At 38.4% G+C, this 27,758-nt stretch overlaps 1 protein-coding gene across 4 annotated transcripts in view; it reads right to left on the bottom strand.

Moving 5' to 3' along the window:
* UBE2E3 (ubiquitin conjugating enzyme E2 E3) overlaps positions 1–27,295 on the bottom strand; it is an 88,369-nt gene extending 61,074 nt beyond the window's left edge. Inside the window, exons 1-3 of one of the 4 annotated variants that reach the window (XM_023621981.2) lie at positions 26,638–27,295; positions 25,394–25,612; positions 23,517–23,567 (exon numbers count right to left, since the gene is read on the bottom strand). In XM_023621981.2, coding sequence (XP_023477749.1) covers positions 23,517–23,567; positions 25,394–25,587 — 245 coding nt within the window. In that variant the 5' untranslated portion in view covers positions 25,588–25,612; positions 26,638–27,295. 4 annotated transcript variants of the gene reach the window in all.
* Between the last annotated feature and the right edge of the window lie 463 nt (positions 27,296–27,758).

Here is a 27,758-nt window from a genome sequence, read left to right as displayed (position 1 = left end):
TGCAGTGTCTTGACAGAAAGGAGATTAAATTATTAAATATTCTAAATTCTGCATGACTTTTACAGTAATTTTATTCTGAAATTTTGAAAAGGAAGTACTTTTAGTAGTATCTTACTTCCAAGATTATTTTTTCAAAAATCAGTCTTCTCTGAAGTATTAGAGGGCCCCCAAAGGGTTTCGAAATAATACTTCTCATTTGCAAAGTACAAACGTTTTGAGGTTGGGTTGCCTAATAATGAAAAGACGTAGAGAGGGAGTTGCCAGATTAAGCAAATAAAAATACAGGATGATCTCTCTGAATTATTTCTCACAACTGCATATGAATCTACAATTATCTCAAAATAAAAAGTTTAATTAGGGGCTGGCCCGGTGGCGCAGCAGTTAAGTTCACATGTTCTGCTTCGGTGGCCTGGGGTTTGCCGGTTTGGATCCCAGGTGCAGACATGGCACTGCTTGGCAAGCCATGCTGTGGTAGGCGTCCCACATATAAAGTAGAGGAAGATGGGCATGGATGTTAGCTCAGGGCCAGTCTTCCTCAGCAGAAAGAGGAGGATTGGCAGGAGATGTTAGTTCAGGGCGAATCCTCCTCAAAAAAAACAAAGTTTAAAGAAAAATACAGGACACCCACTTAAATCTGAATTTCAGATAAACAAGGAATATTTACTACAGTCATACATCACTTCACAACGGGGATAAGTTCTGAGAAACACACTGTCAGGTGATTTTTGTCATTGTGTGAACATCACAGTGCACTCACACAAACCCAGATGGTACCGCCTACTACACACCTAGACTATATGATACTAATCCCAGGGGACCACTGTCATATATGCAGTTTGTTGTTGACTGAAACATCACTATGCACCATATGACTATATAAGTATATCCCATGTATATTTGGGATACATACATGCAAATATACATGGGATATACTTACACTAACAAGTTATCTGTTGTTTATCTGAAATTCAGATTTAATTAGATGCCCTGTATTTTATCTAGCCACCCTAGACCCGAAACTATTCACCTTCATAGAACCTGGAAAGACAGAGTGAAGTCGACAAAATCTGAAATCACAATCAATATAGACAGAGTAAATACAGACAGTGGACAGAGAGATGCGCCTTTAACACAAATGAAGACACATCTATGAGAGCAAACCCTAAGCCTTTGAATCTAATGCCAGTGCAAGAGAATCTTGTCAGAGGAATTTTTCCCAAATTGAGTACGCTCAATTCTAGCTCTTTATTAATTTTATCCTGCTGACACAAATCCCAAATAGTACCACAAACTTGTGCCTTTCCACCCCCTCCAGTTCTGGCTTGCTCTCAGAAAAAGGGACTCTGGAAATGCCACCTGATTCTATTCCTACAGAACGCTTGGACCCTCCCCTCCAGCTATGGCAGCCACCTAACTCTCAGCACATCCACTGGTGTTTAGATCAGTAGCTCTTGGTTTAGTTGTAACTACAAAAACAACTACTTTTACTACAACCAAAATCCTGGCTACAGGCTCTTGTAAAAAACTTCCAGAAGCTAGCACCAGCCGGGTGGTGTAGTGGTTAAGTTCACATGCTCTGCTTCAGCGGCCCAGGGTTCACAGGTTTGGATCCTGGGCGTGGACCTACACACTGCTCATCAAAACCATGCTGTGGCAGCAATCCCATATACAAAGTAGAGGAAGATTGGCACAGATGTTAGCTCAGTGACAATCTTCCTCAAGCAAAAAAAAGAGGAAGACTGGCAATGGATGTTAACTAAGGGCCAATCTGCCCTACAAAGAAAAAAGAACTGCCAGAAGCAGTTCAAGACATCTAGCTAAGGTTTAACCAAGTAAACTTGTTTAGGTAAAGTCATTCAAAAAAACTAATAACCCAACCCTTTGTAAACATCTTTGTTGTTCTACAACTCAAACAAATGTAATTTCATATTCATAAAATTATTTAGGACACAGATAGCCATAAGATTAAAGCCATAAAAATAGATCTGTTTAATGGAGTAGAGAAAAACACACATTTATAAAACTACAATAAATTCTTCAATAATTCTGATAACAAGAAGCTATAAACCAGGGAACTCACACCCAAATGTTCTAAAGTAAAAAGCAGGAAATGTAAATTAGTTAAGTAAACCAGAGAACTGGGAAGCGTGGGGACTATGGTGAAATAGAGAATGCCTGCCACCCAAAAGAGAGGCCCGCTGATTTTGCTACTCAGCTCCACTCACTAGACTTGTGATAGCCCATTCCACACTTGCAGCCTTTCTCATAACCTATACGCCTCCAGTGGAGTTAATGCCACCCCAATCTCAGGGATGGAGCAATTGCCTAGGCATGAACCATCATATGTACATAACATTTTATCCCCATTCCACTGATTCCACATTTATCCCCAATGCGACTGATTCAATGATGAACCCACTTAGGGTTAATAAGATGGGATTAGACTTCTGATGAAAATACTAGGGCCTGACTTTCACACTATTTCACATGGCATCTGAACCTGAAGAATGCAGCTGGGAGGTACTGGCAGTTATCTTACGACTGCAACGAGAAAGCCTATCTAAAAAAGAAGTCAACTAAGAGGAAGCAGAGCTAGCAGATGGAGAGCAGTCGGTCAGACACTGAGGGCACGCCTAAGGCCAACTCTACCCTGAACTCTTCAGTTACAGGAAACAATTTCCTCAGTTGTGCTATACTGTTATGCCAACAAATTCATGGTTTTCTTAAGCCAGTTTGGTTTGCGTTTTCTATCATTGCAACCAAATGACTCCTGGTACAGGCATTCAAAGTCAATTTTTAAAAATAACTCACACACAAACACACATTGCTAAGTTTGGCTTACAGGCTGCCAATATGCAAAATATATGCAAATATAAACTCTTGGGCTGTTTTTTTTTTTAAAGATTGGCCCTGAGCTAACATCTGCTGCCAGTATTTTTTTCTTCTTCTTCTTCTTCTTCTCCCCAAGCCCCCCAGTACACACTCGTATATTCTAGCTGCAGGTCCTTCTAGTTCTGCTACGTGGGACGCTGCCTCAGTATGGTTTGATGAGCAGTGCTAGGTCTGCACCCAGGACCCAAACCAGTGACACCCTGGGCTGGCCAAGTGGAGTGCGTAAACTTAACCACTCAGCCATGGGACTGGCCCCAAACTCTTGGGTTTTATTTAAAATTCTTCCAAAACATTTTCTTTTCTAAGCTAAGATATAGTCTACCCTAAGATTTAACATACAAACACTAGCCTTCAAAACTACATTTGGCAAAAGGCCAAGAAGCAACAGTGGCCTTGGGTATCACTTACTGTATAATATGTACTATTTTTTTTCACAGTAAAGCAGACTATAATGTCTTGGCCTCTTTAAAAAGAAATAAACCCTAAGCATGTGTGTACAGCACAAACATAAATTTATAGATATTCCCTGTCACAGAGAACTGTGCTAAACTGATTATCCTTATCTCTTCACCCTGACTCCACATACACAATCACACACACACACATTCACACCTGATGCCATCAGAACATCTCCGGCAGTGTGATGAACAGCATGACCTTGGGGATAAGACAGACTTGAGTTTGACTCTTGCTTCCATCATCAATTGGCATATCTTTAGACTAGTTACATAATCTCTCAGACTGATTCTTCTCATTTCTAAAAAGATGATAATATCTCCCTGAGAGAATTGAGAAATAAGATAATATATGTAAATTACCTAGCAACGTACCTAGCATAGTCAATAAGTAATAGCTGTTGTTTCAAATGGGCACGCATAGCTGCAATTAAGTGACATGTCATAAATCAACACGTAAGAAAAAAGAAAATGGCAATAAAAATGTACAAGACTAGAAGTCTTGGAAAATATAGTCTGCTTCTATGGTGTATTATGTGCAAACAAATTTCAGTTTATAAAGTTTTTTAATATTCAAATTTAGTGTTCAAAAACAGTAAGGTGACTTATGGCATTAGGGTAGTGAATAAAAATCACAACTCCGGGGCCAGCCTGGTGGCACAGCGGTTAAGTGCACACACTCTGCTTCTCGGCAGCCCAGGGTTCACTGGTTCAGATCCTGGGTGAGGACATGGCACCGCCTGGCAAAAGCCATGCTGTGGCGGGCGTCCCACGTATAAAGTAGAGGAAGATGGGCATAGATGTTAGCTCAGGGCCAGTCTTCCTCAGCAAAAAAGAGGAGGATTGGCAGCAGATGTTAGCTCAGGGCTAATCTTCCTCAAAAAAAACAAAAATCACAACTCCAAAAAATAGGGAACTAGCCAAATCTTATTTAAAATTTACATCAAATAGAGTCCAACTGTAAGAAGATTAAGTCAACTTTACATCTTGAGACAACATTATCTCTCCTGGAAGTAAGTTCTTAGAAAGTAAGACGTAAATAATCTGAATTAGTTATTGAAAAAGTACTTTTATACATGTCCAGAGTAAGAATACCAGATTTTCTCACAGAGGTTGTCTGAAACATGAGTATTGCTAATGGCAGGATTATTATTACAAGATAAAACAGTTAACAAATACAATAACTTACATTTGCTTAAAAGGTGCTATTATAAAAAATTTAACTCATAACAAGTGACATTTCAGCTTAGAAAACCAATGAAAATACACTTAAGGCCAATATAAGCTCCTTACCAAAAATAAACTCTTCCATCTAGGAATCTTAAGTTACATATACTTTGTGTCACAAAAGTGATGCTTGAGAGATACTCTTCACTCTTAAAAAGAGTAGAGACTCCCTCTTAAACAAAAAGCTTGCCTATGACACAGAAGACCCAATGATGAAGAATCATAGGCAGAGAGAGATGCATTTCAAAACAAAATCCTTGGGAAACAGCCTGCATTTCTGTACTGGGTGGTGAGCTTTCTTTCAGACCTTTCACATCTAATTACCTCTAGCCAAGAAGGGTTGTTAATCTTCCTTTTACAAACTGGGGTGTGCCCCAGATCTTCAAATCTATGCACAATAAAAAGAGGTAAGAGGGAGTAAAAGACAAGTTAATCCATGATAGGTGGAAGGACACAGGGCAAACATTCTAAATCCAGGCTGTCCAATACAGTAGCCACTAGCTACCTGTGGCTATTAAACCCTTCAAAGTGGCTAGTGTGAACTGAAACTAGTTCTATGTGCAAAATATACATCAGACTTCAAAGATATTATACTAAAAAAATAAAATAGCTCATTAATAATTTTGTATTGTTTATACGTTGAAGTAATTTTGGATATGTGAGTTAATATAAATATATTAAAATAATTTCACATATTTCTTTTTAACTTCTAATGTGGCTACTAGAAAACTGAAAATTACACATGTGGCTTACATTATATTTTTATTTGCCAGCACTGTTCTAAATCACGGCACATAAATCTACGAATTTAGACGATCTTCTTCATTTGTAATCATTCTTAAATTTGTCTTTAAAAACAAAAAAAGAGAGAGTATCTATCAGTTTACACAATCTACATTTCCTGTCACCCCTCCACACATTTTCATGTAACCTCATGCTTTTCTAACGTTTTCATGCTGCTTCATGCTTTGCTAACTGCAGTGACTAATACAAAATAAATATATCAATGTATAAATTATACTTGAAAATAGATAGACAATGTTAGACAATGTCTCTAGACAAGAGAAGAGAATGTTATATTGTTACATAATGTATTAGTGCTTCTTTCACGCAGCCAACAACTCATACACCTTTTCATTAAAACAAATCCAGTCCAAGAGGTGGTTAGTCGGCCAGTCAAGAAGTATCAACCTAACTCCCAGAACCTCACCTGCCAGCTAGGTGTGGAAGGACACAGTACTTCCAGCTAAAGCCCACTGGGCTTCGATGATACTGCACTGCCTGTTACTAGTGATATTCAAGCCCTTGAATCTCCATGTGCAACAGCTAGAAAAGTACAACTTCCTTGTAAACTTCCATTATCGAAACACATGGACAAACATTAACTATTTTTAGTCACCAAATATTTAATAGTGAGAATAGGATTATCGTACTAGAAGATTAAAAAAATAAAATTGTAAAATCTCCTCATCCATATTTGAAAACAGTACATTAATAGGTTTGAAAGGTGAAATGCATCCAGATCATTTTCCCCCAGAACTATCTATGTGTCACTTATTTACCCAAGTCTCTTTAACCACCGCAACTCAAGTTACAGGCTAATCTGTAACCTCTAAATTTCAACTCCTCTTTTCCATACCCTGCAGAGATTTCCTACGGCCCCTCCATGTCAGGATCCTTACCTTCCGTTTGGAGAGGTCTCATTAGGCCACTTCAGGCCTAATCTCTACGTTTTCATCTACTTTCCTGCCTACTCCTTCCATTGTGCTTGAGCAAATCTATATATCTGACGCTCTATCAACTCACCTCTTCTCCAAATCACCTCTTTTGTTATGACATCACTTCTTGCTCCCCTACTTATTCATAATGGCACAGGGGACTTCCGGGACTCAAGGCAAAACAGAATTTTATTTTTCCTTTCCCCAGCTATTTAAGAAGCTCTTTAAATTCTACTTTGAACATGCAAGCTCTCAACTTTCTGGAGGCTATACAGTTGTTTCTCTCCCACCTACTGTTCCTGAGTAAGTGACATATTTTACCTTGTTTCTTCACATTCATTTACATTAAGCATAATAATTGATTTATAAAACTCTAGAGCTTGGAAGGAATTTTGTGGGTCCCTAAACTTCCTGAAATGTTATGCATATGTATTTTTCTGAAGAGCTTGTTCACAGCTTTCAATAGGTTTTTGAAGGAGTCAAAGAAGTGCAACCTTCCAACGTCGTTTCTACTTTTTGCCTCTTTAAGAGCTTGTGTAAATTCATATCTTCCGTGCAATCTTGAAATTTTTATTATTGATATGAGCTAACTCTTTATAAATAACATATGTTCTTTGCAATGTAGATGCAAACATTTTTTCTGTGTGTTTAAAGGTTCATTCCTTTTCATAGCACAGGAGTTCTTACTTTACATGTTGGAATTTCAATCATCTCCTTTATGATTTTGCTTATGGATTCAAAATTAAAGTTAATCTTCAGAGTCTAATTATGGCCACCACACTGCCCAACTCCAGGGGGTGCCACTTACACTGGCCTATGTGCTGTGCTGTGTTGAACACAGAGGACAGTGTGGATGACACACCCTGGAGTTGTACAAAGTGGATGTTCTGGATCAACCAGCAATACATATGTCCATTTTCCAAAGTTTTCTAACAGTTTGACTTTTTACAATATATTTAAGATTTTCATCTATCTGGAGGTTACATCGTAAAAACTGTGATTAACAATGTTTTAAAATCATTATTCATTTATCCCAATTTCACTTAGTCAGTAATCTTAACTCCATGTTTTGGAAAGTTACTTTAGCATAATTTTTTAAAGGTGTTTGTTTAATATATCAAGTCTCAATCTGAAACTCTATTCAACAAAACTGTAAAAAAATATATATGTATCTTCCATGTGCTAGAAACTGGGCTAAATGCTGATAATGAAAAATGCAAAAGATGGATGTCAAATGCAGAAGTCTTAGGTCTTACCAGAGAAATAACTCAATTTCCATACTGTATAATATTCTGTTATACATACTTATCACCACTATTTGTGGACCAGAAGTATTTTCTTAAGAAAATCTTTGTAGGGCTGGCCCCATGGCCTAGTGGTTAAGTTCGGCAGGCTCCGCTTTGGCAGCCTGGTTTCGGTTCCCTGGCGTGGACCTACACCACTTGTTAGTGGCCATGCTGTGGTGGTGGATCACATACAAAATAGAGAAAGACTGGCACAGATGTTACCTCAGGCCAATTCCCCCTCAGCAAAAAAATAATAATAAATAATTCTTTGTATCATAATTGGTTCTAATACCTCATTTTTCAAAATGCTCTTTCAGAAACGTACCTGTTTGTTTTTCCATTTAACAACTACTATTTACCATTATGTGTAACAAATACCAAGTATGTAATATCTAATACACTAAAAAACAGAAGAAACAGGATTATTATCTGCATTTCTGAAAGGAGTTAAACAACTTGCTCAAAATCTCTCAGTTACTTTGTGGAGTTGGGACTTGAACTTGCATTTGTCTAACTCCAAAGCCTTTTCTGAGTCAGCTGGATTTCGTAGATACATAAAAAAGGAAATTTTTGGTGTTTTTTGGGGGCAGGAGGAGGGTTTCAATCTGTCTCTACCTTTCCAATATTTGTACCTTTTCTTTTTCAAACTTTATATTCTAGTCACAATTATCACATAACTATAATGGGGGCACCCTTGGCTTCCCCACACCCAAATTTAAGAGAACTTTTCAATAAAAATACTGGCTTGTTGTTAAAAGGAAGTATATTTCATTACTTTAAGAAAGAATCCTTTTCTACTTCAATGTTTAAATTGGGAGTCAGTTAAAATATACCAAATAATGCTAAACATCGCGAGTGATTAGGGAAATGCAAATCCAAACCACAATGAGATGTCACTTCACACCCACTAGGAAGGCTATAACCAAAAAGAAAAGTAAAGTGGTGTGGCAAGGATGAGGATGGGAAGAAACTGGAACCCTCATACACTGGTGTTTGGAAAGTAAAATGGTACAGCCCTTGTGAAAAGCAGTTTGGCAGTTTCTCAAAAAGTTAAACAGAGTATTACCATGTGACACAGAAATTCCACGGCTAGGAATATACTGCCAAAGAAGTGAAAGCAGGTATTCAAACAAATGCTTGTACACAAATGTTCACAGCAGCACTCCTCGTGATAGCCAAAAGGTGAAAACAACCCAAATGTCTGTAACTGATGAATGGATAAAATAGACCCAATGCTTTTACTTCATATTGTGTAGTTCTTGAAATGCTCAATAATTTTTCTTCTTCAGCCTATTGTTGTAGCATGCCAGAGCAGCAGGAACTGCCATTCTTCACAGTCTTGTAAAGAACTGCCTTTGCTTGAGTGGTTTTATTCTCTTCTAATAATTGAATTCTACTTGTTTCTACAATTTTTATACTCTTGTTCATTGAAGAGATTCGACAGTTGTCATTTTGGTAGTACTGATACCATCCTTCGGGATATAGATCATATTTGCCCCAAATATGTTTAAAGTAGTTTTGCATCTTTCCCTATGCTTCAGAATAAAAGATAACATGGGAAATATCTCTTTCACTTAGAAGTTTAAAACATCTTATCCATAAAGCTGTAGAGGAAAGTATTTAATGAAAGTATAAATTTTTCAAAGTTATTTTACAAATAATCTAATTCATGTTTTCAAATGAATTATCCTCTGTTGATTATCTGAAAAGACTGCTGTTGAAGCTCTTTTTATTTCTTGTTTTTTAAACAAAAACACCTCTTAGTGAGATTTAGGGACGTCTCTGGTGCTTTTAGCTCACGTCATCTTCCTCTAAAGTTGCATGCTATTAAGTTCTGATTTACTTCCATTTTTGGCTGTTTGTACTAAAATTTCACACCCTCATTAAGGTATTGGCTGCACATACAAACACACACACACAAACACAGCCTTAATGTTTAGCAGACTCCTCCCACATACACTTTTACCAATACTTTTGCATTATGACACAAGCAATCAAAGTATAGGGGGTGCATAAGTTAAGAAATAGCCAGGCATTAAAATCAAGTAAGAAATATGATTTTAACTGTTCTTCTCCAGCTTTATAGAGAATAAATCATATTTCATTATCTCCCCTGACTCTTCCCTACTCTCCCCATCCCATCTAAGACCTTGAGCCTCAGAGTACTATTTCTCAAAAAATCATTAGATGGACGCTAGTACCTGAATCCTAAGACACAGTTCTTTAAATGTACATTCTCAGGCCACCGCTGTACCACCAAATCAGAAGCTCTGCTTTGAGTAATTGGTGATTACAAGAATCTCTTGGTTCATCAAGCTCAACCAGAACACTGCCCACGTATACCATCAGGGTAAGGTAACCCTACAACTTATCATACTGAGGCATTTCTGAAAGTGAAAGAAAATGCTATTAATAATTTCACTGAGACGACAGATATAAACCAGGATGTATGGTCAAGCAGGGTTCCTGTGGTGCTCCACACCTTGTCAATTTGGCTAGTTTCAAAACTACTTTCAACTAATAAGTTTGTTAAAATTATTCTAAAATGTAGTTCAAGAGCATTACACTAAGAGCTGAAAATATAAAGAAACAGAGATCCACACCTAGTCCTGGTGCCCAGTCCACTTGGGAAGAAAGGGTGCAAGAGAAGAGGTGGTAAGCAGTAGAGAATAAATAATACTTAAGTCTTTCAAAAAAGAGATGTTCAGGAAAAGCTTCACAAGAAGATGTAGGATTTGAAATGGGTCTTAGAGGATCACTACTGCTTGGAGGATGAAAGCCGTTCTAGGCACTGAGAGAAGGTACACAAAGATGCAGAGCCTAGAAAACCCACGTTATGCCCAGGGAGTGGGAAACAGACCACTGTTGCTAGAGCAGAGGGCCTTTATACATAACAAAAGACAAAAATAAAGGTAAGTTAGGAGATGCAGAAAATTGTGGTGGACAACCATGGAGATTTCTGAGAGAATTCCATAATCAAAAAGCAGCTGCGACACAAAGGTGCATGAGTGCCAGGGGAGGTGAGAAGGAATAAAAGATACAAGGGTGAAAAAAGAATAGATATCACACTTGGTAGGAAATACTAAATACTAAAGAAGAGTGACTAGAAGAAAGAAGAGACATTTCAGGAGAAAGTCAGAAAAGAGGTTGAAAGTAAAGAAACATAAGAAAGCGTACGCTCAAAAAAGAAATTAAGAGTAAGTCATGTGAAGAAAACACTGAAAGCTAGATTACCAAATGACATTTTGGAAATAAAATAAAAGGGGAAAAGCCAGATTAAAAAAAAAATTTAAAAAAATACAAGACAGAAAAGCAGAGAAGTGGCTATAAATGATTCAGTAACCTAAAGACAAATGGGAAGCCAGATAGTGGATAAAGAGAGAAAAGATGACAGAATTAAATGGGCCTTTAAAACATTCTCAGAAACAGGAAGAGGTTAATAATTAGAAAGAGAATGGAAAGAAAAGAAAAGGAAAAGTTCAGTTTGAAACAACAGGATAGCAGAAAAATCCTGTTAAGAACACAGGTTTTCCTGTAAATAAAATAAAATTCACTAATAATAAAAAGATCAAAGGAAAATACAAAGATAAATATTTGCAAGAGAGTGGGTATATGCACATGTTAATAAGCTCATCCACAAAGTTCAAATTTAGTATGAGATTTCAGTTTGGGGAAGGTGTAAAAGTAAAATGCCAGAGGAAGAAATTATCTATTTTTTTCACAGAAGAAAATATCATAGGTAGTAAAATCACACACACTTGGTTATGATAGGTTTTACATAAGAAATCTATTACTAATTATTATGCATTACTTGAAGCAACACTATGTGAAAAGTCTTTTTATTAGAGCATTATGGTTTGTTATCATTACAATGTGGAATCTAGACCAGGAATCTGTAACTGAAGTGACACCCTTCCCGATTCCAAGACATTTGGAGATGGGAGGAGGTGGCGGTTTCTGGTGGCCACAACACTGGGAGGGATCCTTCAGCATTTAGCCAGCAGAGTCCAAGGATGCTCAGTGTCTTCCAAGGCAAAGCACACCCAGCCCAAACGCCAGGGGGGCCCTGAGGAGAAACACTGCAAGCAGACAAAGAAGCCTGCTTGCTTGTCTTGTATATTTAGACAACAATCAGGTTCCTTTTCAAATTTAATTCTAGCGATAAATTAATTTGATTCTGAAAAAGGATTTTGCATTCCAACTGATCTGCTTTAATTCAGAACTTAAAAACAGACCTATAGTTCTAATAAAGATATTTCAGTTATTCTATGGCTAAGACATTAACTATCCCTTGAGAAAGAAATGATGAAAGGGTGGAAAGGAGAATGTCATATGTTTAAAACAATAGCTTCACTAAGAATTCAGTTTTCAAAATAACACCTAGGGCAATGGTTAAGTTGAATGCATGCATTTGCATTATTTTACCACGAAATATGTCCATGCAATTTTTATATCCAAAGTTTCCAAAGGCAAAGCAATTAAGTTGAAGTTTACTTAAAATTAAGAAGGTCTATAAGGATTATAATGGCAATATACTTAAGTACTGGAATGGACTGAAACACAACAAGTAAGAGTTCACAATGATTCTGAAAAGGATACTAGGAAATCAACTCATTACTTTGAAAAAGAAGAAAAAATAAAACTGGTAAACAAAGGAAAGAATTAAGCACTTATTCTGCCTTCACCATGTAACTTACCCGATAGGGTAACCAAATAGAAGATGTGGGTAAGTTTCTCTTTAGAGATGTATTCCAATGGCTGCCAGCATCACAAAAAGACAATCGACAACCGGATCTTATGGGTCTCCTGACAGAAAAGCACACTACCACCTACGAAGCTGTTTTATAAATAAAAAAAAAAGAAGAGAAAAGAAAGAAAGAAAATCAAACCTGAATTTGATCAAGCCCCTTGACCTAACTCCCAAATTTACAGGAAACACTGAACACAAAGAAAGATATTAAACCACACCACAGGAAAGCAGTAAGTAAAATCCAGACTCTGAGAAACTCAGTCCCATTTCTTCATGAAATAAATTTCAACAATGAAAAAAAAAGAGAGGGAATTTACAGATTAGAAGAGATATAATAAACCTATCAATCAAACACAGTGTGTCTACTTTATTTGGATAGTGATTCAAATAAGATGCAGGGAGGTAAGGTGGTTGTCTAGGACAGCTATGAGACATTCGTAAATTGGAACAATGACTGATTAAAGAACGTCAATAAAATTCTTAAACGAGTTAATGGCATTGTGGGTAAGTTAAAAGGAGTCCCTTATCTTTTGAAAATGCATACTGAAATCTGTTCTTTAAACACCGAGATGAAATGATATGGGAGGGCGAAAGAGACAGGGTTATAGATGAAACCAGATTGGTCAATGGGTTGCTAATTATTGAAATTGGGTGAAGGCTACACGAGGATTCACCATTTTTGGTTTACGTTCATATATGTTTCAAATTCTCCATAATAAAAAGTTAATTTAAAAAAATGAAGAAACTTCAGCAAGTGGGAAAAGAGAACATTTGCAATATGTTTATTTTAGGGTTTAAAAAAGAACAAAATGTTAGCATACAGGGCTAATCTTCCTCACCAAAAAAAAAAAAAAAAAAAAAAAGCCAAAATGAATATGTGGCATAGTCCTCTAATGGATATGGGGATATTAAGCATCTGGGATGATATAACAGAAATGTCTTTTAAAATTTTAAACAGACATTGTTGTAAATAAAGAAAATGTAAAGGTATGTTAGTTAAAACTGCCACTGAATTCACATAGATCACATGCATCTAAATCTGTGTTCCAACTTTTCAAATGCCAGATTTTTCCTCATTGTGATAGCACATAAATTTACAACAAGCATATATATCACAAATCTAACAAATATTACCAATACCCTTAGAAACAAGTATGAAACAAAAATAAAACCATAAAGCCCAGGACTTATGGTGCCCTCTATATTTCGTTGTTGCTACTCTTTAAATTGAGAAGACTACAGAAAAAGCAATAGGAAGCCATAAAAAATATGTAGCCACAATCTTCTGAGATCGATTCTCTTGGGGATCCTGAATAAATGTATTCTTGACCTAGTAAGATTTAATGTGAAAAAATGATCCATTTGTAAAGAACTTATAAGACTGTAAATGGCAAAACAAACTACAAATAACCACCCTTAGAAAGGGAATGAATGGTGTTTATAAAAAGTGAGACGCATGGATGTAAAGGGAGGATCATCGTGATGATTTATAAGTAAAGGAAAATAAAATAAAAAGGTAACAAAATTCATGTTTCCCTAGGCCTTTCATTCAGACCAAAACATGTGGAGCTATACTCCCAAAAGCAATTTCAGACTAGAGACGTCTTTATGTTTCCCCAGACAAGCTGGGAGTTAAACAGAATGATAACGTATATTTGCTCTGGGACAGTGAAGTAGGAAAAAAACTTTGGAACAGCATAACGAGTCCAAACCCCTCCATAGAGGAAGACTAAACCTTGGACAACAAATGAACACAGCAATATTCCAATTCCTTTCAAAGTTCTGTTTGCTGCAAACCACCATGTTAAAACAATGATTATATATATATACCAAGGACCAAACAGAGTGGACTGGGATTTTAAAAATTTAATGACCCTAGGAGTTTGACCCTATTGCTACTACTCTTAAGGTTAATCAGCTCCTACTGAGCATCACATCCCAAACAGATGCTAAGAACAAGCTTATGCTGTTTATCTACACCCTCATGAAACCAACAAAATGTCGACAGAGAGAAAAACCTCAAAGCTTCAGAAGTTAACTTTAATACTGCATTTAGACAGGATGTTCGGCACAGATTGGATTCATAAAACTCCTTAGTTTCATCACTTTCAAATGAACTTTATAAGCCTAGCAGGTCCTCCTAGGAGCATTAGGTCTGTTCTGCTAAGTGGACCACCTCCTCTTCCAAAGAGACTCATAAGAAAAAAGCTAGGATCTGGGAATAATTTTTGTATAAATTCACATGTTTAGGAAAAAGTGCTTACATAAACTATGAAACTATACTTAAAAAGGTAAATTTAAGAGGGATCCAATAGAAAGCCAAATTTATGTAAAAAGCCAGATCTGGTACCAGCATTAAAAAATAATAAGAGCACATGTTGCCGAGAAATAAGCATTAAAATTCTCCTAAAATCTTACGTAATTGGGGCTTTTCTCCATAAAGCGAGAAATTCTTATCTCCAGAGAGATTTTTTCCAACTTCAAAGCAATTCATAAACATGGACTGCTTCACAATACCCCAGAGAAAAAAGCAGAGGTAGATTTAACGTTACTCCTTGGCCCACAGGAAAGCCATACACAAAGAACTACAAGGCACAGAACAAAGATCTGCCTTTCCCCTTATGATCATATTCAATCCCTGACCTTCTTCCTTACAAGGAAAGAGAAGAGGGCAAGACAGCTGGCAACTTGGAGAATGCTCTCTGAAAAGAAAATACTTTTAAATGGTTAAAAAAAAAAAAGTTGAAGAGCCTAGCACTCCCAAACCAAAGAAAGAACTTCTCCATCTGGACATTACTTGCCCGTTCTAAAACCCTCCAGGAACAGTATTTTGGCTTCTTCAGGAGACTATAATCAAACGAAGAGGATATACACATATTAAGCATGCACCTACAGATCCCGATCAACTCTGAATGCTTTTGCCAGATTTTCCATGCAGACTGTACAAATGCAAAACTGTTTACTTTCATATCAAAAGTAAGCCTAGATTTATGTCCTTATGTCCGGATCTGTTATGTATATGTACTACGTAGGTGACATTTGGCAATTTTCTCAACAACTCTCAGATTCAGTTTTGAAATCTTAACAAGAATGATACTTACTTCATAGGGTTGTTTTAGGAGTTAAATAAGATTGTGTATTAACAGGTACTATACTATGGAATCCAGTACAGTGTCAGGCTGGGTGCTCAAGCATTTCCTCTTTTGTCTTTTGAAGTGAAAGTCACCTACTCATGGAAGTATAGATAGTTTGTGGCAGAGAAACTGATTTCTCACTGAATACCCATATGCTCCCTCACATTTTCCAGCCACCTTGCAGTTAGTTGAGGCCACGTGATTAAATCATATCTTACTTCCAGACCAAAGCACTTAAAAGCTGGCATATGACCCTCCAGCTCTCTTGCCTGGACACATGTTCCAAATGGCAGAGCTACAAGATGCAAGCAGCACAAATCGGAGTCAACGCATGGAAGCCCAGGAGAGACCCTGGACCTACAGTGAACTTCATGTGCGTGACAGAAATAAACCTCTATATGTTCATAGTTTATAAGTCTTCCAGGTTTGTGTGACAACGCAACACAGCTTAGCACAATTTAATGTATCCTTTTATAGCCTAATTGCACTCAAATGCTGCAAGACAAAAAGCACAAACATAAAAATGGCAAGTCCTGTGTTTAAGTATTAAAGGATATCTTCCTTTCTGTGTAATTTTGTATATCTAGAATGAAGAGAATGATTAAAAGATAATATTTGATAGCAAAATGGAAAAGTCATCCAATATACACAGAACTTAGAAAGAAACTAATATTATAGTTTCACCGCAAGGGAAAAGAAATCTAAAATCAAGAGTCTAAATTTTTTTCTAGTTCAGCATACAAGTTATACAACAAAAAAAGCAAAGATCCAAAAATAACAACTGAGAAACTGAAAACAGCTATTAGGAAACAGGTAAAAGAAAGGAAAGCAGAGCAAGACTTTAAAACACCCTTTTGCCATGGGTAAAACAGCTGTAGTCATTAGTCACTGTAACGGAAGTAGTATAGGGCCACAATTGTTTATCCACATTTCTGGAATGCCAAAAAGCTCTGAAAATAAAAAGTTTTTTTTAATAAGTTTACAGCAAAATAATCTGGCAGCAACACTAAACATGAACTAACCTGAAACTATTTGTAGTCTCTATTTATCCCACTTAGTATGAATATTCATACATTTTTGGTGTAGAAATCTGAACGTGTTTGACTATGAAGATATGAAGTGGCCCAGATCCCACTGGGGGTGTTACACAGAATACAACAAAAACATCATATTCCCTTTCTAAAATCTGAAAATTTCTGCACTCTGAAAACTCATCTGGCCCCAAGAGTTTCAAATAAAGGATTGTGGACTTGTAACAATAATGGATGTAAATAATCTCTGTATTGTCTTGATGATGAAAATAAAAACCAAATGAAGAGCATCGCTTTCAATCAATGTAAAATGGAATGCTGATGACTCTCCAATGGTATTGATGGTACTTCAATATTCCAAGAACACAGACACAACCTGCCTAAGGCTAGATCATGCGGGGGGTGTAATTAACTAGAAGACATAAAAGAGATAAAAATACTGCTGTAAGCATTTCTAGCCTCAACAGACCACAATTTAGCAGGTATTCAAGGTAGCCATTCCTGTGGGTTCACATAAAAAGTCACACACGTATCAGATAATGTAAGGTAAATATAAATTACAGCACAAGAGTAGAGGGAGGTGGGGACACCAGCTCTGAGGAAGGCCTAGGAGAATGTATCAAGCAGGCATCACTAAGAAGACAGGAAAATGGTAATCAGCAAACTGTGCAAACACTGAAGAGGCAGGGTATCGGAACAAATATCTGCAGCAGGATTTCTCAACCTCAGCACCACTGACATTTTAGTCCAGATAATTCTTTGCTGTGGGAGGGTTGTCCTAGGCTTTGTAGGGTATTTTGCAGCATCCCTGACCTCCACCTACTTACTAAATGTCAGCAGCAGCCCCCTCCCCATCCAGTTGTGAAAAGCAAAGAGGTCTCCACGCATTGCCAACGGCCCCCTAGACCTGTGGGTGGGGGCGGGGGGTGGAGGTGGCAGGCTCAAGTCGGGAGGCAATAATTAACCCCAGTTGAGAACCAGTGATCTAGAAGCAAAAGGAAGATTCTAAGTTTAAAGATGTTCCTTCTTCTGGATTCTAATAAAATGCAAATACGCTTCCTCATCAAAAGTACTATGGGAAGAGAAAAAATCATTTTCTATTTCTCTAGATCTACAAGTGGTTTTATTACATATTTTAATCACAATTTTGTAAGAAGACAAGAATGGCAGATCAAGTTCTCCATTCTCATTCTGAATGTCCTTGCACTCTAAGCAAGAATGATTTGTTGATTTTCTTAGAACTAAACATATCCAGCTGTTGTTACAGCAACTCATTCAAGGAGGAAATAAGGTACCAACTGGTTACCCACAGAAAGTAACAAAACAATCTGGGAGTCTTGCATGTAACGGCAAAGTAACCAGTATAACTTTTTTAAATGTACACACTTTTCACTCACTTTTTAATTAGATTATCCACACTGAATTTAATAGATCCCTAATAAAAATGTAACCTCTTTGGGGGGGGTAGAATACTGTTTTCAATCACATCATTCTTTTGGAAAAAGTTTTCAGTCACAACACTACTGAGTCCTTCTGCTACACTGGCATATAGGAAGGAAATAAACTTCCTTTTATAATAAAACCAGTAGTTAAATGCCTTTGAATAATCATATTAAAAATTACAATTATGAAAAAATTAAAGAATATATGGGATATTTAATAAATTTTCCCCAATCCAAAGTCACTGTTCTGCCTGGAATTTCTATTCCTGTCAATTTGACAGATTTCAATTTATTTATTAATTTAACAAATCTTCACAGGCAAAGCACTGTGTAAAGCAAGGGATACAAAAATGTATAAGACAATTTCCCTTTCAAAGGAACACTAACTCTTATAGAAGGTAGACAAGCAAGTAAATAATTACAGTATACAGCATTTATACACTGAATTGTATTACAGCTGTGTTGAAGCAACTAATAACTTACTGAAAAGTAAAACATCATTTAAAATTATCAGTAATGTCTAAGTCTCAAGAAAAATCCTCACGATTTTTAGTACTAATGCTGATGCCAAAATTTAATACATTAATAAAAAACAATAAGAACTATTCATTGGTAGATGACCACAACAGGATGGGATGAACAACAGCTTCAATCAGAGTAGCTCTGTATTTATCTATTTTACAAACCAAGCTTCTGATTAAGATTCAGTTTTTATAAAAAAGGAATTCCGGGAGTTTTTTGAAGAGTTGAAAATAAAAGGACTAGATGATTAATGACACACAATTTTGTTTTATGAAAAAGGGTACCTTCACATAGCACACACTCTTCAATAGAAACAGTAACATCAGCTGTCTACGTAAGAAAAAGCAATCTATATGTGTGGGAGTATTTAAAATCAAGTACTGTATAAGTACCCAACAAAGCTATGTAGACATCACGTGTTATTTTGATCATGACCTGCCTTCAAATATCAATTAGAAAAAGCTTCCAAAATCTCCCCTTAGATCACAGACAAGGAAACAATATTACGTTTGGGTAAGTGGTAAACTGTATCAATTCAGATTCTAAATTTTAAAAATATTGATATAACCTCTTTCTCAGCAAAATTGCAAATTCTTATAATGGGATATTTAAAAGGGGAAACATAACCGTCTCCCATTTAAAAATTTTTCATTATAATTTACTGGACAGTCAGACCATTCTCTACTGAATTAAGTATCATTAACCTTATGCATATTCCTTTAAAGAGGATATACTATTTGTTCATCTTTGCCCAATGTTCTTAGGTTTATTTTCTTTTTTAACTCAAGTTCCAAGGAAATGCTTTTACTAACATCAACAAAACAACTGCTTGATCTGTTCTCAATAAATAGGTGCTGAATCGATTAAAACGAAATTATTCCTATAGCAGGATTACACTGGAGAAAACGCCAGCAAGAGTGAGGGCATGCTGCTAAACTGCCTCTCCTACCTTAATCATGCTGTGGTCACTTTACTAACCCAATTTACACTGGTACAAAACTAAAACATACTAACCCATCTAATTCTTGCAACAAACCTATGAAGGGGGGGTATCACTTTAAGCTCCCTTTTACAGCTAAGGAAACTGAAAGACAGAAATATTCCATAACTTGTCTAAGGTAACTTCGCTAAGAAGTGCCAGAGCAGGGATTTGAATCCAGACAGTCTGTCCAGCTCTAGTACCCATGCTTGTCAAACCTTAACATACATACAACTCACCTGGGAATCTTCCTGGAATTCAGATTCTGACTCAATACTTGTGCAGTGAGGGAGTCCAGATTCTGCATTTCTAATAATCTCACCTACGATGGAGATGCTGATGGTCTGAAGTTCACCTTTTCAGCAGCAAAGTTCTAGTCTACTCTAGAAAATGGTGGCAACCCTCAAAAGGAGGCAGAATTCATCCACAGACAATTAGGCTTATAAGTAAATCAGGGGTTGCCAATTTCTGGTTGAGAACTTAATTGCTTCTTTTATTGATTTTTTTTTTAAAGAAGGAAGTTAAAATTTGCAAGCACTACAGCACCCACTTTCAGGTTTTGCAATACTAAAACTTGATAGTGTAACACCTTCCTCCAATAAGGCCTTTCTCACATCAAAAAACTATTTACGTATGACCCTGAATATCTACTTTAACCTAGATTCAATCTGAACATATCAAAGAATATTTTCAGACTGTTTATTTGTACTTTCTCATACGTGGAAAGAATTAGAGGTGGAGTTAAAAATCCACCACCTTTCTAAACTTTTGCTACCTGTACAAGTGGTAACTGTGAGAGGACAAGGACACCCTTTGGGAAACAGATGGAACATAAACACCTTAAGAGGACATCACTCACTAATACTCTCTAAAAACACATAAGGAAATGCCCTAAACACAATTTCCCTTCATTCTCATTGGTGTATCAACTATTTACACCCTAATCTAGAATACAGTTATGCAACGAGTATAAACTGAGGCCACTAAATATTATATTCCCATGTTTAGGATGCTTTGGCCTAAGGCATTCCAATATTTAAAAACTGAAATGCCATGAAAACATGGGAAATAACATTTCATCAAACTTTTATACTTTCAGGAAGAGAAATATCAATACTATCAAAATATATTCAAATGTTTAAAGCCATGTACTTAACTGAACAATTAGATCTATCGTAAGACCACCCTGGGTGCATACATGTTAGACATAGATAAATCATAACTAAAGAACATTTTATTAATTAAACACAGGAAAGGATTTAAGAGAAATCAATCTAGTCTCAGTTATTTTGGTTTTACTGAGTTTTCTTGTATTTCATTCAGTTTTTTCCTGAATGTACACAGATATACTTTACATTTCTTCCCTGAGGAAGAATTAAATGTCACACACTTTGACAAGCTCATAAAAATCATACTCAAAACTATAATGGAATTCTGATTAGCCACACATGAAAGTCAAAAGAATTAGGTTTCTGAGATTTCAGGCAATATGAATTCAAATATTCTAGAATTTATTAATATAGAATCCCATTTTGAATTATATCATAAATTATTAAGTTTAAACTGTATAATCACCATAAAGCTAAAATTCTGGCCATTGTGACTGTGAATTACAAGAACACTAGAATCTGTCACATATCTGACATGAAGGTAAAGATACAATACAAATTCGGACTTAGCTGTCAAAAACCTAAAATGCCTCCAGTAAGCACTCAATACTCCAAATTCCTGCTCAAGAACAAGGACTGGATCTGCTCCCGCTCAAAAGAATCTGAAGACACGTACAACAAAACACACAAAAGTATCTGGATATTTTACATGAGAGGCAAGTAGAAGACGACCGTCCTCAAGCTAGTAAGGAACAACCTCTTTTAGTCCTCTACTAAGAACTCCTATTTACAGTTTTTCCTTAATCACACACACAGTCACAAAGAAACTCACGCACTGAAAGAACTAGAGAACTGAAAGACGTCATTCACAACAGCTGACAGTCATCACAAGTTGTGACAAAGGAAAGTGCAGATGATGTATTATCTCATGCTATTGTCCACAAGCGAGCCCAAAGGTTCACTATTCCACTAGTCTAATCACTAAATGTGAAATACTATTTCACGGACTGAAATGAAATCTGGTATATAAAGAGAAAAATTAAAACAACTGAAACTTTCTATCTCCTAGAGAGATTTTACTTCCTCTAAAATACTCCTCAGTGACCTTGTGGAACCATTTCTGGGCTAAACCTGTAGAGCATTCTCGTTCAGCAGCAGCAGCACTGAGCTATCGCTCTAAGGGCATTCACACAGGTCCACTGGGCTCTAGATTTATGCGCATATACTAGTTTGCGCCATTTGCAGAAAATCAACAGAAACCTTTAAAAATGTTTGACCTTACATGCAATTTTAAAACTTGATAAGAGTTTTGAATTGATAGATCTTCACATCTTTTATAATGGGAAATATCAGAATACACTCTGCAAGTTAAGTAATTCTTTCAGAGAACAAATTTAACTTCACCTCCCTAAACGGCTACAGATTTGACACACCATTTAGAAGCCTGGAAGGAAATACTTTATTCTCCAAAGCAGTGCTGTTCAATTGAAATACAACACAAGTCACATATGTAATCTTAAATTTTCTAATAACCACAATTAAAATGGTAAAAAAATAAAATTAATCTTAAAACATATTTTATGTAACCCAACATATCCAAAATATTATCATTTCCACGTATTTTTTTTAAAAAATCAATAAGATATGTTACATACTTTTCTTTGTACTAAGTGTTCAAAATCTGATGTGTATTTTACAATTAGAGCACATCTCATCTTGTACTACAACTGAAATGGCCAATAGCCACAAGTGGCTGGTGGCTACGTTATTACATTACTGGACAGTGCAGCTCTTAAGTAATACTGTGAGATCTGACATACCACTATCTGATTAAAACTAGTTTACATTCATGTTTCCTTTTTGAACTGAAATGGCTGATTACAAATATGAGCAAAACTGTTAATTCACTGGATAAATCAGGATGAGATCACCTTATCTGAGGATCTGGTTAACACACACAATAAGAAGCAATTGGATTATACCCTATTATAGCTCAAGTAGAATTCAGAGATAGGTCTGTTCATCACAAGTGAACACAACTTGTACCAAAAATACAAGTTAAAACAAGAAAACAATTTCATATCAAACCTAACACTGACTTATTTCTAGCAGCCTTTCTCTTTCTTGAGCACACATCTCTACCCAAATTATCTATAAGACTTTTGCTAAGTTTGATGAATTCTAGAAGCCAAAAGTCACTGTTGAAAAACAGAGCACTAAGTCAGATGAATTGAAAAAACATATTTCAGGGAATAAATCATCAACCGGTTACTTATAACACATTTTATACCAACCAACAATCTTAAATTATTCTACATGAGTGTCACTGAAATGAATTCTTCCAACAAATTCCAATTCATCTACTGCTTTTCATATATATATTTCCAGTAATAAAATTACTAAGAATTTTTCCAAGTAATTAGGACATCTGATTAAAATGTAAATAATTCCAACAATGCATTCTCCAGAAAACAACTAAAACCATTAGCTTAGCACATAAAATTTGTCCTTAAGGCAAGTGACTGAATAAATCAAGCAAACAACCATACTCCTGTTTACTGCATTTACATTTTGTAACACCACATTCAGCAATTTCTAAATTTGGAAGGTCAGTTCAGATTGCACACAAGCAGTAACTTTAAAGCTTAGCAAAATTTTAGAAGTTTCTGCAATATACTTCTGAATAAACACATCTACGGAAATATTACAACAGAAAAAAAATCAGCACCATTCATACGACCTAAGAAACACAAAATCAGAACACTCATAAGTCCACAATGTATGATAAATGCTAAAAAGTATTTTTTCTCCCAAATTTATTTAATTCATCTTAGACAATTTTTAATCCACGTGCAAAGCCAAAAAGCAGCAAATGTCGCCTCTTCTGCAACACACATATCCAAAGATGATACATCAATCTCTTGATAATTTTCCACAATTTGAAATTAAAACAATGAAATTTGTTCCTTACCTGCAGTTAGGAGGAGGATCCAGGGTTATTTCAGCTAGCTCCTTCTGAATTCTGTTAGTGAAATGAGAACAGACAAAAAGGATTTGAGATAGTCTACAGAACAACCGGGGAATTACACTGCCCTCTACCACCATGCAGTTAAATGCAAGGCTGCCTGTGCCTTCAGTAATGCTAACATGGCTGCTTCCTCTTTGTTCTCAGAGGCATAACCCAAATCCCTTAACAGAAACTTTGCAGCTTTTTTTCTCACTTGCTACTGTAAATAAGTAAGACATTTACACCTGATTTGAGAAATAGTCCTCCACCAGCACTCAGTAAAGGATATACAATCTATTTGAAAACACTTTTTAGCAAAGAAATTCTCTTTTCAAGCTTATATGCAAATGAGACAAGAAGGGAGGAGGGAAAGCACTACCAGAGTATTTGACCATGACTTCAAGTCACTTTTCCAGAGCTAAGAATTAACAAGCTACCGCAAGAGCTCACTGATACTTCTGACAACACTTTATCTGTCCAAAACAAGTTTAAAATTTTACAAATATCTCTACCAGTGAAAAACTTCCAAAGAACTCTGGCATTCTTATTTAACCATATCTGTTTTCCCTGATCTTAAGTACAGCACTTAAATTTAATAAACTTGGGTGGAAAGGAGATAATAAGATACATTATATAGCCTTGAGTTAAGAGGAAAAAAAGCAGTTCTCGGATTTTATTCAAATTTAAAATGCTTTCAAAACTGAAGATGTGTCTAATATGTTCCTCAACAAGCTTACAACAAATTGAGAGGATTTTAAATTACTTCAAAGACGGCTGTTATTTAATAAAATATTCTCAAGTCATTAATACTTGGTTATTGATACATTAGCGGTGGAAATCTATAGAAAAACAGGAGTATTTCTCAATCACTACAGAACGCCAACATTTCATCACTTTTTATATTTTCTTTTTCCTCTGGTTGTGAGCAATAAAAATCAACAAAATGTCAATATTGGCTAATGCTGTAGATACAGTTAATGTATGATTACTAGAACTCACGGATATTCCACTATTACTACCACTGACGGAGTCCCATTGATTGAATCTTTTATTTACCACCACAGATGATATAAATCAACAGGAAACAAATGATCTTTCACTTATAGCCAACAAAATGTTTCTCCTGCTGCTGAGTATTGATGTGTCAGGCATATCCACATGTTTGAGAGTGAAGAGGCACGAGGACAAGAAAAGTTTTCAATGGGCAAGTACCACCTAAAATTGTAAATGCCTACTTTTCAGTTTTATTTGCCCTCACACGTACACAGAGGAGTAACCATAATTTAACTACAAAAAGTAATACCTAGGATGCATGGCTTAAAGTCACATTTGTAAAACTGAAAGCCAATTTGGAGCCCAATTTTGAAACCTGCTTCAAATATAGCCAAGGCCTCGAATTTACAAATTTTCTAGAGAACATGATCATTTCTGATCATTAAATTACACGAAGAGAGGTGCTGCTGATCTCTAGAAGTGTCAATTTCAATGAAGAAGAGAATGACTCATAAAAAGGAAACACCCTCAATGCACCAGCTAATTTGGGTTCATCAGGTTTTCCTTGCCAACTCTTTAAACCATCTGTCAGAATGTATAGTCCAGCCTCTACTCAAGGACACTCTTACCAAAGTTACCAAAGTACAGAATAAGTTTGCTTAAAAGTATAATTCCCTAGGAAGGCAGCTTATATACCACCCAAAGAACAACAGTTCATTCGAGTACCAATAAAATTGATCATGAAGCAAACATTTTTGAACCACTGCTAATGATGTAAAACCAACAAAATTGCCCAATCATTTGGAAGACAACCTGACAACGTGCTTACTCCTCGTTTTACACATTACCTTTTAGCACTAGTGGATAACTTAGCAGTGGTTTTGCTAGAGAGTTTGGTGTTTTTCTTCTGCTGGGTGGCAGAAGGTTTTCTTTCTTCTTGTTCCTCAGGCTCTGGAGCGGCTGGGTCTCGCTGGTCCGCATCTGAACTACCACTGCTGGTGCTGGGGCTCTCATCATCGGACCTCTGCCTATCACTGGACATCTTGGTGAAGTTATTTCTTGAAAAACTTTGAGAGAGAAAAAGGGGAAAGAAGGGAAATGTTAAGCCTAAGAAATAAACCCACAGCGTTCTCTTAATATTCACGTAAAATCTTATTGTAATGAAAACGTTTCAGAAGTGTTCACACGTATTTCATCGTACAGCAAGGTTACAAGGGAGGTGATGTGTCCCACAACGCCAGCGTCCAGGGATTCACCGAACTCAAGTTAGAAAACCCACTCACATTTTTTTCCATCCCTTGGACAATCTATCAATTGTCTACTTTCTCAGAAGGCATGAAACAGATTTGCCAGGGAACTTAGGCAACGAGCATTAATAACATATGACACGCTGTAAATAACAGATCTCGCTGAAAAATGTTAAAAAGTCACTAATAACGTCTAAATATTTACACACTACCATTGGTCAAAGCTACCAAATTCCCTTTCCGAGAGGAAAACATACCCTGTTAATCGCCCATATGCTTATTTAAGGCGGCGATTCCTCCTCTGTGCATGTAAGCCTTTAAATACAACACTTAGCAATTTAAAAATCAACTAACAAGCTGCTCCAGCCGTTTCCACGGCCAGCAGCGAAGATCCATCCGGCCAAGCCCGAGCTGCCACCCTGGGAAAAGCCCAATGCAAACTGCACCTTCTGCAAAGCTCCCAATGCCATCAGGGGTCCTCGCGCAATTTTTACATCACGGACCGACATTTTGTCCAGAAGCACGAAAAAGCCAAGCCGAGGGAAAACAAACAAACAAACAAAGCCCCAAGAAGTGCAACAAATTTCCGCGCCGCGGAGGCGAGCCGCGGCCGGCGGCGGCGGCCACGCAGCTCCGCGGCCCTTTGTGGGGAGGGCCGCGCGGGGCCGCGGCAGCGCTCGCCGCGCCGGGCGCCAAGTGATGCGAGCCGCCGGCCGGCCCGGCGCGCCTCGCGGACCCCGGCGGCGCGGGCGCCCGGCGCGAACAAAGCTGCCCGCCCCCGCCCCCTCCCCCACCGCCGCCGCCGCCCCGCCGCCCCCCACGCGGCCCCCGGCCCCGCCGCTTACCTCGGCCGCCCGCCGGCCCGCTCGCGCGCCGCTACGGTGTGGGGGAGGGCGAGAGCAAAAACCCCTTCCTTAAGGAAATGGAGGCAGCTGGGGGGGGGAAAGGGGGGGGAGGGAAAAAAAGAAGCCGAGGAGGCTCTGGCCGGGGAGTGTGGAACATTGAAAGTCGGAGGGGGCTGTGCAGTGCCGGGCTCCGGCCGGAGGGTGGCGCCGCCCAGCGCCTTCGGAGGCGAGGGGGGTGGGAGCTCCGCGGGGCGAGGGCGCGAGCTCCCGGCGAGGCGGAGGGGACGCGGGAGCCCCCCGCGCGCTGTGGCCTCCCGCCGCCGCCACCCGCTCGGCTCCTCCCGGCCGCGCAGTCAGCAAGTTCCGAGGCGAGCGCGGGGGAGGGGCCGGCGCGGCGGCGGCGCGCGTGCTCGCTGCCTGCCTGGCGGAGGGGCGCGCGGCCGGCGGCCGGCGGGCACGAGCGGCTCCCGCGCGCCCCCGCGCGCGCTCTCCGCGCCTCCCTTCACCCGGGGGGCGCACGCGTCCGCCCGCGCGCGGCCAGGACAAAGAGCGCGGCGGGGACCCGGCGGGCTGGCCCCTGCCGGCCGTGGCCGCGGAGCCGGTGCCGGAGAGGGCGAGGGCGCGGGCGACGTCTCGCGGGGCCGCTGTGCCGCGGGGTGGCTTCCGGCCTGAGCCCGCCTCCGAGCGAGGCTGCCCACTGGGCTACCCGCCCTCCAGGCTGGGGTCGGGGCGTCCCCAGAACTGGCCGCCTCCTCTCTGCCTGCGCTGGGGCCGGCGGGGGACCCCGGGGCCCCCACGCCCGGGCAAGGGCCCTGGGCGCGTGGTCGGGAGTCCCCTGCAGCCCTGGAAGGCTGGAGACCAATGGGTGTCGTTGACGAGGCCAGGCACCCAGGCGGAGGAGGGCTGCCCCTCGCTCCTCCTGTGAGCTGAAGGGGCAAGATGGGGTTGGGGCATCGAGGAAGGTAAAAGGATTTCGAGACTAGGGGACCAGCCTCTGCTTGTCTTTGGCCCTCAGCCTGCCAAAGGGGACAGTCCTTCGGATGCTTTGAAAACTTAAAAATCGAAAATAATTTTTTAAATGTCCCGCGCAAGATTTTTTAAAGTGAAGGAGGGGAGTTAGA

Source organism: Equus caballus, chromosome 18 (genome assembly GCF_041296265.1).
Source record: "Equus caballus isolate H_3958 breed thoroughbred chromosome 18, TB-T2T, whole genome shotgun sequence".
NCBI classification, from domain to species: Eukaryota; Metazoa; Chordata; class Mammalia; order Perissodactyla; family Equidae; genus Equus; species Equus caballus.
The sequence above is the reverse complement of the archived record's forward strand: the minus strand, read 5'-3'. Positions and strand labels throughout refer to the sequence as shown.